Source organism: Enoplosus armatus, chromosome 9 (genome assembly GCF_043641665.1).
Source record: "Enoplosus armatus isolate fEnoArm2 chromosome 9, fEnoArm2.hap1, whole genome shotgun sequence".
NCBI lineage: Eukaryota > Metazoa > Chordata > Actinopteri > Centrarchiformes > Enoplosidae > Enoplosus > Enoplosus armatus.
The window spans coordinates 17,742,528-17,754,903 of record NC_092188.1 but is presented as its reverse complement, the minus strand read 5'-3'; the positions used below and the strand labels follow the sequence as shown (position 1 = coordinate 17,754,903).

The 12,376-nt window shown below is 41.0% G+C and overlaps 1 protein-coding gene across 1 annotated transcript in view; it reads right to left on the bottom strand.

Annotated features, from left to right (window-relative positions):
- Window positions 1–1,434: 1,434 nt before the first annotated feature.
- The window catches only part of LOC139290011 (ankyrin repeat and IBR domain-containing protein 1-like), a 28,007-nt gene continuing 17,065 nt past the window's right edge, over window positions 1,435–12,376 (bottom strand). Inside the window, exons 12-20 of the mRNA XM_070911699.1 lie at window positions 9,809–9,943; window positions 8,695–8,781; window positions 8,267–8,333; window positions 7,452–7,597; window positions 6,868–7,046; window positions 6,638–6,689; window positions 3,776–3,887; window positions 2,860–2,903; window positions 1,435–2,361 (exon numbers count right to left, since the gene is read on the bottom strand). Coding sequence (XP_070767800.1) covers window positions 1,435–2,361; window positions 2,860–2,903; window positions 3,776–3,887; window positions 6,638–6,689; window positions 6,868–7,046; window positions 7,452–7,597; window positions 8,267–8,333; window positions 8,695–8,781; window positions 9,809–9,943 — 1,749 coding nt within the window. The remainder of the gene's footprint in view (window positions 2,362–2,859; window positions 2,904–3,775; window positions 3,888–6,637; window positions 6,690–6,867; window positions 7,047–7,451; window positions 7,598–8,266; window positions 8,334–8,694; window positions 8,782–9,808; window positions 9,944–12,376) is intronic.

The following is a 12,376-nucleotide window of genomic DNA, read 5'->3' as shown; positions in this document are numbered from 1 at the left end:
ATCACTCAGCCGCAATCTCAAATAAAAATATGGCTCGAGACTTTCACATTGAAGTTTAGCTGAGTCGTGGAGATTGTAATAAGTAGGCACAATTTGCTTTGAAGAATCCACTTGGTGACTGCAAACTGTGCTTTTGCTAGTCAGCGTTTGGCACCTCTGAAGTACGCAGATTTGGACAGGAGCGAGAAATATCTCCCAGCCTGTACCCCACAGACTGAATATTGGAACAAAATATCTGCTCATATGTACAGTTGAACAACCTCTCTCAGACCTGATTCAGACATGTACAGTAGGCTTTTACTCCAGTGAAAAAAATAACAATACCTGCACTAGGCTAAAGTCTCTTTATCTCCTCTAAAACTGATTTCAGAAAAAGCAATGTGTTCATATTTCTATCAGCACAGAATCATTTTAGGAAATACATCTTTGAACATTGTTATCAGATGTAATCTCTCCTTCAGTTAGTGCTTTCTTTACAGGAGGGCTGCCTTTTGGGGGGGGGGGGTGACTATACAGTAAACGCAGGAAACCGATCTAACTGCAATGCTGGACTAAGCTAAGAGTCTAAATACTTCTTTCCCCACTTTCCAACCGAGTACTAACGACACATTCTTCATTCTGTATACATTCCACCTGAATAGCTACTACACATATTCCTCACTAGGGTTGGGCGATATGTTAAACATTTCCAACCGGCGATTGCCAATATATTAGTGCAGGAGGCGGGGGGAGTCCCTGCTTACTCTGTTTGAATAAATTTGCCTTCCTTATCCTCTGACATCCGTCTTTAATGTGAAAATCAAATTTTACTGAACCATTACAGCCTACAGGCTACTCTTCTTCAATTGAACAAAATAAATCACCTTGAGATCTTTGCTAAGCAATAAGCTGTAAAGACAGGCTGAACAGCTGTCGACACTATTTGAAAAAGAGTCCGATGAAGGACGTCTCCGCTTACAGCCTCCAAATGAACAAACAGGTGGGGAACATAACTATGCTATTAAATGATCAAAGTGCACAACTGCACATTCAGTTTTTGGTCTAGTTCTCAAATATGATTCATGAATTGACAACGCTTTTCAGCACCAATCGTTTGGACAGTAACCACTAAAAACAACTTTTAGTCACCCGTTTAGTGAAAGACTCGTCGGAAATCAGTGCAACAAGATCGTGCATAACAACTCCAACTGCCAGTTCCTATTCCCGCATGCTTTGAATCGCACTTCACAGATTAATTACTTAACAAGTTGAATTCTCAAGGAGGCAGACCATTAAATTAGCTAAATAAAATAACAACCCCCCCCCCCCCCCCAAAAAAAAGCAATAGCCGTTATATTCGTACAATCACTCAACCCTATTCCTCACCTACCATTTGCACTCTATAGTGGTTTTTGGCTTTTCCGAAAAAACTCCTTTCCATCTCAGCCAATCACTTCATACCAAGTGCACTTGCTCCTCCCACTCAGAGGAGCTGGTGCTGGGCAGCTGGTCAGATATAGAGTCACATTGCGGCGTGTCGACATGGCAGACCTTTGAGCCTCCCCGTTCAGTACGCTCACCACTTGCGTCAAGGGCGGCCATGTAAGATAGCGGCATGGTGTCCAGCCCTACTAGATCTAACTGGGTCGGCCTCTCAGCGACAGCACACTCCTTCTCCTCCTTGTCACTCAGTCTCTGAGAGCAGAAACCCACATCAGCCATCACCTCCTGAGGTTTCCTGTTTTCAGGCAGGACGACCCCACCTTTCTCATCATCCTGCAGGCACCCTCCTCCGACTGCATGGATTGCGCCGAGGCTTGAGTCAGTGTCGGAGGAGGTTGAGGGGACCAGGGTGATACCTTGAGGATTCATGTCGTGGAACCAAGCCATGATGTTGCCCAGCAGGTTAGCGTTTGCTGCTAATGCAGAGGACGAGGATGGGTCGTGGCTGTCGCACGTGGTCGAATCTATGGTGTCACTGGAAGAGGAGAAGAGGCCTGTCGATGAGTTGCTGCCCCCTGGAGCCACTGGTATCGGCACGGAAGCCCCGTAGGCCCGGTGGTGACTGTCACAGTGCTGGACAGAGGCAGAAACACCAGTGGCAGCAGAGTATTGGCTGCTGATGTTGATGTTGCCAAGTCTAGCCAAGTTATCTCCCAGCTCCAGCAGTTCTGAGCTGCTTAGGGAAGCTCTGGGGAGGACCCCTACACCTGGAGCATTCTGTTCAAGCCTAGAAGGCAGGGAGGTGCCGATAGCGCCTAGAGAGGCTTCATTGGTAAGGACGTCGCGGTTGGAGCCGCTCCCTAACATCCCTGAGTCCTGGAGTGACAGCTGAATGGCCAGTAGAATGTTAGGGTCATCGTCATCCAAAGAACCTAGACCCTGCAAGAAAATACAGGATACACAGTGCCAGTGATGCAGGCCAGACCAATATCATCCAGTTTAGAGTACCAGCAGTTTCACACCTGCAGTTCAAGTCCAACATGCACCACCAGGAAAATAGTAGCTTCTGCAATTTTTATACTTGTGCCACCTGGACGTCGTCATGTCAAAAACGTGGGACAATTTTATTTATTTTGTGCTGTATGTACATTTATTCAATCTGTCTATTTCATACAAAAATCACAAAAGATTTTGATTTTGATTCTGGGTTCAGTCTTTTATCTTTCTAATAATTTAAGAGTGTGCAAAATTACAGATGGAGGAAGTGCATTAGACCCTTAGAAAAACCAGCTAGTTATTATCAAGCCACACTGACGATAAAAAGATCCCTTTGTAGAAATCAAATCAATTCAGCAACATTAAAAGCTGTACTTTGTGTAAAAAGTTTCAAAGGCTGAAAGCCTTTATTTGAGATGAAAATTGTCACTGTGCACTCACCATCAGAGGACCTTGTCTATGTCCACCGCCGACATCCTGTGTGTCTTTGTAGAAAAAGAAATGGACAAAAAACACCCATAGTCAAAATACTGTCATTAGACTGAATCTTTACAGCAGCACTTGAATAGCAATTAAACATTGCTAATTACCACTTATAGGAAAATCATCTTCATTTCAGTGAACACTGCAAAATGATCAAGTAATAGCATGACAGTATGTGCCTTCAGCATTTTCCCAGGAAACTCACTAATTCATTATTTTCATCTGAAATCAATTAATCCTTCTTGGCACAACAGAACCTTTTAGCTGGCTTCAAATCTGCAAACTCTGTCCATCTTTCACTCCACACAGCCAAAAACAAAGCAGCACTGTGATGAACAAGACTGATGGATTAGATATATTGGCTTGTTGAATTTGAGCAGTAATGATTTTCCTAAGTTTGGGCCTGTACGCTTCTGTACAAATCATAAAGTGAGGGATGATGACACCATCAATGTAGTTTAATTTAATGTATATGTATTATTTTATTGTAGATTAGATAAACTTGGCAATTGCACTAGTATACATTGCATTAAAATTGCATTTTCTTATGTTGTATTTTTCACCCATGTTTGTTGCATCCGTCTTCTCTCCCCTCATTTCCTGACATCTCGCTACTGTCACCATCACAAAAAGGCAAAAAAGCCTTAACATATACATATATATAAAAACAGGCCAATCAGAACAAGGTATAGTAAGTTCACATCATCCATTTGTATGATATCATCCAGTTATGGAATTAGTTAATGAAGAATTTATCTGTGCAAATAACAAACAAATAACCCAACAAATGAAGGTCCACATATGAAACAAAGTCCACCACGAAGAAAAAAGGTAGAAACCCCCGAGGGAGAGTTCTGTATGTCCACTGCAGTACCTAAAATGCTGTCGCTGAGGTCATCAGGGTCGGGTGTGTTGCTACGAAGACTGGACATGTCACCTCGCCTCCGCTGCCTGTGTCTCCGTCTGTACTGGAACTCTGCATACTCCTTAAAACAACCACAAAAATACCATTTAAAAAAACACATATCACCGATTAATGCCAAGTTTACATTCCTTTCTATTGCTTAACTTCAACAACTGCTCAAATCCAGCAGTCTAGCCATAATGTCCTCTCTCAATATATCGCTTTCTGACCAGAAAAAAGTTGCATGGTATTGCTGATCTGTGGCACATTTTCCTTACTGACAGTAAAGTAAATACTGAATTTGCACATCTGCATATCAATACCTCCGGAAATAATCAACTGCATTCTCCATTCAATCATCTCATACATTTGCAAAAGTCATTGAGTCACATTCATATGATCAAAAGCCTGTCACCCAAACTCTGTTTTCCACCGCTCTAAAAATAGCCCACTATGAAGTGATCCGCAGGCATTGTAGGAACCGTGGAACGGACCATCTGTAGCTGTGCCTGTGAGGCAGTGTCATCAGGCTTTGATTATTACTATGGTGTTCCCATTAACTACTGCAGCAGAGAGAAAGAGGCTCTTAATTAGGGGACAAAAATAAAAACTATTTTTTTTAGAATGGTTCAGCATCTGGTGGCAACATTTACTGTGAACTTCCTCATAGAGACACGTGCCCAAATTAATTTGTTGACAACGACAGAGTATTGCAGGCTTGTTTGTTATTTAAATCCTGTTGGAGAAAGGGGGGTGGAGGTGAGATGAGCATATCACCTGACTTTTACATTGCTAATTTGTTCTTTTGAAGATAAGGCACATCTTTGAAGCATGCGCCTAGCTTAATTAAATCTTTTCTTGTGGCTTGTATGCTTAAGTGGTAGCGTGTGCTTCAGTTGGCTTGTATACTACATTTGTCTGAAGAATCAATAGCAGTATAGCATAGTGCAGTAAACAAATAAATACACATTAAGTCTGACAGAGGTGATAGTCAGCAAAAGAGACGGATAGTATTCCTAGTTCCAATTAAGACCAACAATGTGGCAGAACCTCTGTTTCAAAAACTGACTGCGACTTCAATTTTCCAGTGTGTTTAGACTAGTGACCAATGAGAGAGCAGATAGCTTGTAAAATCATGTCATGAGGTTCCAGACAACAGAAGATCTGCCTGGATCATGTGGGAACTGATTTCTGTTACCTTGTCAAAGTGCTTCATACAAGATAATGGCACATTTTATGATGAGTAGAGTGCTAATTAAAAACAATAGGAACTAATTTCAGACATCCTGGGCATCTGTGTGAGTCCTGTTTGCTAGCTTGCTGCTTTTGGTCTGGAAACAATAAAAATAGCAAATGTAACACACTGGGTGCAGGTTTGATTTAAAAAAGAAGAATTGTCCACAAGTGGTTTCTTACTCCGTAAACCTTAAGCAAACAAAAGCTTTACCTATGCCTCACTGCATGGTGCTGAGAGGGCAGAGGATACAGATTTTCAAAGTTAATTTATCAAACTGGCAGACAAGACATGTCATTTGTTTTCCTGTCAATAAGGAAATGTGCGCTTTAAGCTGTTAAAAGATGTGCACAATAACCTCAGCGGCTTAGGTTTGATGTAAGATTTGCATATTTGTGTTCTGTTTTGAACACATCAGAAGGACACAACACTAAGAGCCTAAAGAGTGATGGAGCTGTTGAGCTGAGTGAATGTGTCCCAGATGAAAAGCTTGTATGTTTAATAACTGCCGCAGTGTAGAAACGAACAGTAATAGAGACGTAGAGTAGTAACTTCACTGTATTGACTTGTTCACCACGAATAAGCGCATGCATCAAGCTCTGCAGAAAAAGGAGGCAGATCAATAATCAAACCATTATGTGGTAGACAGTTTTATGACTGTAGAAGTTAACTACAAACGCCTGTTGCTAATGCGGTGCAATAATCAGGAGCAACCTACTAAGGTGTTTGCCAGAGCACTGTGCTTTTAATCATTCCAACTGGGTGCACAGGGGAACACTGAACCATCTGGCTTGCTCCAGTGTGTTGAATAACATGGTGATCTTTGGGTCATCATGGTTTGTCAGTGCTGTTAGTCAAACCAGCAGTATTAAAAAGATTTAGATATACATACTGACATTATAAAAAAAGGTATGATGTAGGGCTGCATACTTTAATATAATAATCATGATTTAAGTTTGTGAAATGAAATAAATCTGATTAGGTGTGACAAGTGTCCGCATTACAGCATCAAATCAAGCGCTCCCTACTCACAGATAAAGGTATCCGATATAAGCACTTTGATTTACCACTTTCAGCCTACAACATGGGTGTGATTATTGGTGAGAACTGCAAGTGTAATGTAACTGCATCCTCTGTAGGGATTCATCCATTCATTTGGGTGCCGTTAATATTATTGAATCTAGTTTTACTTGCAACAAATCTCTATGGAGAAAGTCCTAATTTGATTTAAACTGATTCGATTCTTACCCACTATGTTTATTTTACAGTATACTATTGGTGTTTGATTTATGCTGTAGATTTATGAAATCAGATTAAGGCAGTTTTCTGTCACTTTAACATGAATAGTTGAAGTGCAATTATAATTGTTTTTCGTTTCTGAAAATTCATGTGGAATCATGATTGTGACCTAAATAGTTAATAATACAACCAGGCAATCTGTGTAGATATGCATTAGAGTCAAAATCTGATATCTGCCAGGCTATCATATACAGTGTCAAAAGACGTGAATATTTGTTTACGTGTGGAGTTCAAAAAGCAGAGTTGACATTTTATCTAATAAGCTTTCACTGAAAACTAATGAAGGCTTGTTCTGTTACCTCAGGTGATGCAAAGCCTAAATATTCCCAGTCCCACGTTCCGCCAGCAAAACTGCAAGTGAGGAAGAGACAGAGAGATTTAGTCAGTATAAGAATGTGAATAATTGCTGAAATATTTATAGCTAATTAGTCACATTTGATCATTTCAACCTACAGTTGTTATATGACAGGACTGTTTCATTGTGAAGATTAGATTGACACATTTGGCGAGCTGCATGTCTGCATGTTACCTGCGTCTGGGGGCATCGGGAGAGTCATTGGGGGCCACTCCCCTGGCTACCGAGGCCAGGAACTCCTGCCTCTTTTGCTGTACCAGACACGCTGCACGGATGATCTTGTGGCGCGGCGTCCGCAGATAAGGCCGGTTAACCTTTTGTGCTAGGTCCTCAGTCACCATCTCCAAGTCCGTCTGAGGACAGAAAGACAGCTGACTGAGAGATTTTTTTAGGAAACTCAGTGAATGAGCGATTTTAAAGTATGAATACACATTTCAAGTTTAACTTTGACTCATAAAATAATTTGTTCAAGGACAAAGTGACTTTAGAAGTAGCCCTACAAGTGAACTCAGGCCTTCAAGAAATTGTAAGACCGATGGGAGCATTGCTGATTCATTTTACAGTACTTAAAAGATAGCAGGTAAGCACATTCCTCGTCATAACTTATATAACACTAGAGCTTTAAATGAAGGTGAGATGCGCAACTGGGGCAGATTGTTAAGATCATAAGGTAGAAAGCTTTAGTCTCACATCTCTAATGGCACATATAAGACCAGCTGCCTGGAACATTTGCCTTTCGTCTCAATAATGACTGAAACCTGCATAAGCTCGTAGATCTCTTTCTTTGTGCTTTTGGGCTCCAAAAAGAACCCATAGGGATAAGAGCACTTGAGGATGCGGCGAGTCTTTAGTAGTTCTAGGACCGCATCTTCAATGAACGTAGTGTCAGGTGGGCCTGCTTCCCCTGGGAAAGAGAAGGAGAGACAGTCGGATAACAAAAATGAGTATCTGCTTTACTTTTGTAAAATACATCCCTTATTATAGCCTAAATTACTTACACATCTAAGTAGATAAGCACAAAATTATGATACATTCTGAATCAAAGTATATCAAAGAACAGCTCTATTGTACTAAATGTATTGTAGATATAGGTCTTCTAAATTAAGGGCTTGATGGCAGGTGAAGGCCAGGAATTGTGCTGGCCTTTGTTAAAATCTGAACTAAAAATCATTACATCTTAACATCTTTTGAAGGCAAAACAACTTTTGGATCCAAGGTGAGTATCATACTCAAATTGTGATCTGCTCTTTTTAAAACAAGAAAAAGAACATCCGCAACCAGAGTGCTGCGTATCATAACAAAACTTGGCTATGCTTAACAGGTTGTAATGGCCTGTACAGAAGCAGCTGAAGGGCTCTAGACAAAGCGTATTCACAAAGCACAGCTTTTTTTTTTACTTAGACATGCCTGCTGAATGATAACTATACCCACTGTGGTTAATACATTATTAAAACACCTTGGTGTTTTTTCTCCCTCCTGTCTACTTCCAAAAGCTCAATATCAGAGGACTAGATTAAGATGTGTCTAAGTGTGTAATAAAGATTGACACTGTTATGGTAGACTGCACACGCACTTCCACTCAGGGCTCGACTGAGCTGCTCCATCTTCTCTTTGGCTGTTTTTAACAGGCGCTGCTCCAGCTATTGTGAGGAAGACAGACGCTGTCAGGTTTCAGGTTGAGTAAAAACGTCTTGAGAAGACTGCACGACTAAACAATATGAGGCTAAATAAATTAGCAAAGGTGGGTAGACTTTTTTTAAATCAAGGCATTGTAATGCTGCCACAACAATCCCCAATCACAGGAAAGTCCAGTAATATTGTAGATGTACACAATACAGAAATACCATACTTTCATCATTTCACAGTATATTGCATTAGAAAAAATGCCCATATGCCAGTTTTACACTAGATGACAAGTTCCCACTGGCTACATCCACTGCATGACTGTTTGTACACTATGCAAAGCAAACATCATTGGAAGGCAAAGCCCGGCCTGTTTACCTGATAGCTGTGCTCATGGTTCTTGAAGCGTGTGTAGTAGTGCATGAAACGGTCGAGTTCCTGAAAGCTCTTGTGCTTCTTCTCTGCCTGCAAAACCATGATGAAACACCAGTCACAGTCAATAAACTCCTGAGCATGTTCACAGAGGAAAGAGTAGGTACTCTGGTTGAGAGCAGTCAAAGCAAGTGAGCAGTGCCACAGGTGAAATCAGAACTTGTGATTGGGTGGAAAGCAAGTGAAGACTGAGAATTAACTTCTTTTTCACCTTTGATGAAGGTAGGCGGAATTGATTGCGGATGTCTCCATGGTCAAGAGTCTAGACATAGCTTTTTTGTGTGTATGCATATTTGTGTGTTTTCCATCTTACTTATATAAGCTCCATAGACTCAAGTGCTTTCCTGTCAGAGTTTATAAGCACAAAACAAGTACTGTTCTTGACTGTTTGCATAATGTACATGTGTCTATGTTTATATCAACATACTTTTTCTTCACAAACATTCCCTTAGACTAATGGTTTAAAGAGTTGCATATCTTGGCGGTTTAATGTTTTTGCACCTTTAAATGTGAAATTAAATTGAGTATCGACAGCTGAGGAGATCATCACCTATGCGGATGGTCCTGCCAGATTTAGGCAGGAGCATTCACGTTGTAACAGCAGAAGAATGCATGGAATAAAAAAGGCAATGTCTATGGTTATGCTGCATCCATTTTGATACTTGTTTTTTCATGTTTTAGGAGTGCAATGCTAAATCGGTGGAGTACTCTGTTAACATTTAGAACTCAAATATAACAGCCCAAGCTCTTCTTCCTCCAGCATATTTCCTGTATGTCAGTACCTCTGCACAGAATAACAAGGGGCTCCCCCAGTACCAGCTGCCACAACTCAGCTCTGTCTGGTTACTACTGTCACATAACGCTGTGAAGTCACATTTCAGAAAGGTTAACTGCTAACAGTTAACTGGGCTGAAACAACTGATGATCGTGATGTTAATCAACTTGATTTTGTTTAGTCTAATTAGATGGACAGGTGAGCAGTGGTAGTGCGACGATCTAACACAACAAGAGTAGATGTGAAATATAGAGAGTCAATTCTAGTTTGTGTGTGTGTGTGTACCTCTTCAGTCATCTCCTTTGACTGCTCCTCCACCTGCTGGATGACCTCGTAGCGGGTGCAACGATAGTAGCCTCCTGTTGATGAGCTGTGCTTTTTCCACTCCTCCAGACAGATCCAGCAGAAGTCATACTTACACTAGAGGGAGAGAATGGAAATGTTACTTAAATCTGCTCAAAAACTGGAGAGCCAAATACTAATGCTAGTCCAGCTATACTGGGGTAATTTACATATTATTACACCCTAAAAGAAAAATCACTGCATATCTTTTATAATTGCCATCAGAGAAAAAAAGTCAAACAAGTGCCCTGTTATGTGAAATGATAGCTAAAATCATCCCTCCACATACACACACAGTTGGTTTATGTTTAAGTAAAACACTGAACTCAACTGATGTGGTGTATCTCCTAATATTATCAAGTATGGCCAAGCTGAAAGTCAAAAAATCTGGTTGTATATCCTTTTTACTGCTTTCAAAATCAGAGCATAATTATACTTATATAAGAATCTACTTACTTGTCTCTATGTCGTCTCTATCTTCTTCTATCTATTTTTTTATCTTACAAATGGCAGAGTTTAAAAGAGGTCACAGGCAGTTTGAACCTAGCAGTGAATCCTCATAACCTGCTGCCACTAGAAGGCACTCAGACTACATTTGAGATCAGCAAGTCCCATTGGGTATTGTAGAACAACAAAACACTACAGTCACTCCAATCCGCAGCCTATTTAGGTGTAAGTGATTTCTCTCCCCATGCCACAAGTACTTCTGTGGCTGACAAGTTAGCAAGAACAACACAAAACCCTAAAGGCCGACACCTCAGTTGTCCTGGTAACACCACGCTTACATGACACTTCAGCAAAATCAATACAAAATGAAAGCGAAGGAGGGGGGATGAAGGGGGGGACAGAGACATGCAAAAAGACAGCGTGAAATGGAGAGACTTCAGGTAAAAAAAAAAAGACCAGAGAGAAGAAAATGGCAGTGAAAAGACAAAGAAATGTTCCTTGGCAACAGTGAGCCTGTGTTTCCAAGCAACAGGGGTAAAGCCATTTCTTACCAGGTAATAATGGGTCAAGAGACTGAGCCCTCTGTGGCCTCGCAGCTTGTGAAAGCTGCTCCATTCCTCCTAAACTAATCTCCATCTCTAGTCAGCCTCTTTAACCGGGATGGAGACAGTGAGAGGGCTGTCACATAGACAAAAGGAGCCTGCTTGTGTGACTGCACTGTGCTCCTTTCATGACATGCCCTCCAGCGACAGTGGTAGTAACAGAGACACTGTCAGGCAACATGACTCGTGTGATTATCAGTCTCACACTCTCCTCTCCATCCACCACTGACTGCCTTTCTTTTTTTTTTATCTCTGTCACCTCTGTATTACTGTTTCTCGTCCATCTCAGTAGACAGAAGCTGCTGACGGCAGGACTTACTGGCTTTCCAGCTGTTTGATGGATTGTTTGTGAGCATGACTACATCATAAGCTGCCACTTGTACAATAATATTTTATAATGACAGCAAAACTTGGCTGATAGCAGCCTGACTGTGATTAGACACATTTTCACCTTGCTGTCCATCGCTACAGTTGCCTTCACCAGAACAAGAGAGTGTCTTAATTGCTCAAGTTTGCAGAAAAATGTTATCAGAGATTTGACACACTTACAAACTTACAAATTAGAACCCGACAGACTGTTGTAAAAATAACACAGCCATGGGAAAGTCTTCAATAATGAGCCATAAATTGCCCAAAAGTGAATAACCAAGAGCAAATTCATCAAGAGTGTTGTGTATATACAGTATTTCAAAGTTAAATAAGGCGAATCATCACAAGAATCCAAAATAGTGCTACAACACAACAAAACCTTCCCTACAGGAAAACGTGTAATTAGCCAATATTTTAGATCTTTTGTTTCCATAAGGCTTCTGTAGTTTGAAGGTAGCAGCTTTTCACTGAGTTCTCAGTAGATCATAACAACCATCTGTGCGCTTCTATGTGCGCTGCTACTGAGCCTTCAACTTCCCCTCTCATGTTAAACCTATTTCCCTGGTGATGCTCCCACCCATACCTCTGTTAAAGCCATAATTAGGTTTACGATGAGGGCATTATAATGGCAAGGCACTTACCTAAAACCAGCGGGCTCAAATCTAGTCCCACCTAAAAAGCTACAATGTGCAACTTTTTATCTGACAGAGGAGGTATGTTGTCAGTCGGGCAACTTCCCACAACACTTTCCAAACAATGTGAGATGCTACCTGCAACATCTAGCCAGAGGGAATGGAAACCAACATCTATGAAGTCCAAAACAGGGACAATAAGGTAATCACAGCTAAACCAAACGTTAATGAATGCATGCATGCATCCACTAGAGGCCCCTATACAGTGTGCTGCAATGTTTATTATACCACTCATTATTAAAGTGCTGGATGAACCAACAACAATATACTGAAGATTAATGTTATTTTAACAGCCTGGCATGATTGTGCTCAGAGTTTTGTGTAAACTTGAAGCTTTGGCTTGAGCTTGATGTAAGAGGAAAGCTCACAGGGTTTCCAGAATGAAATGGGTTCATTCTCAT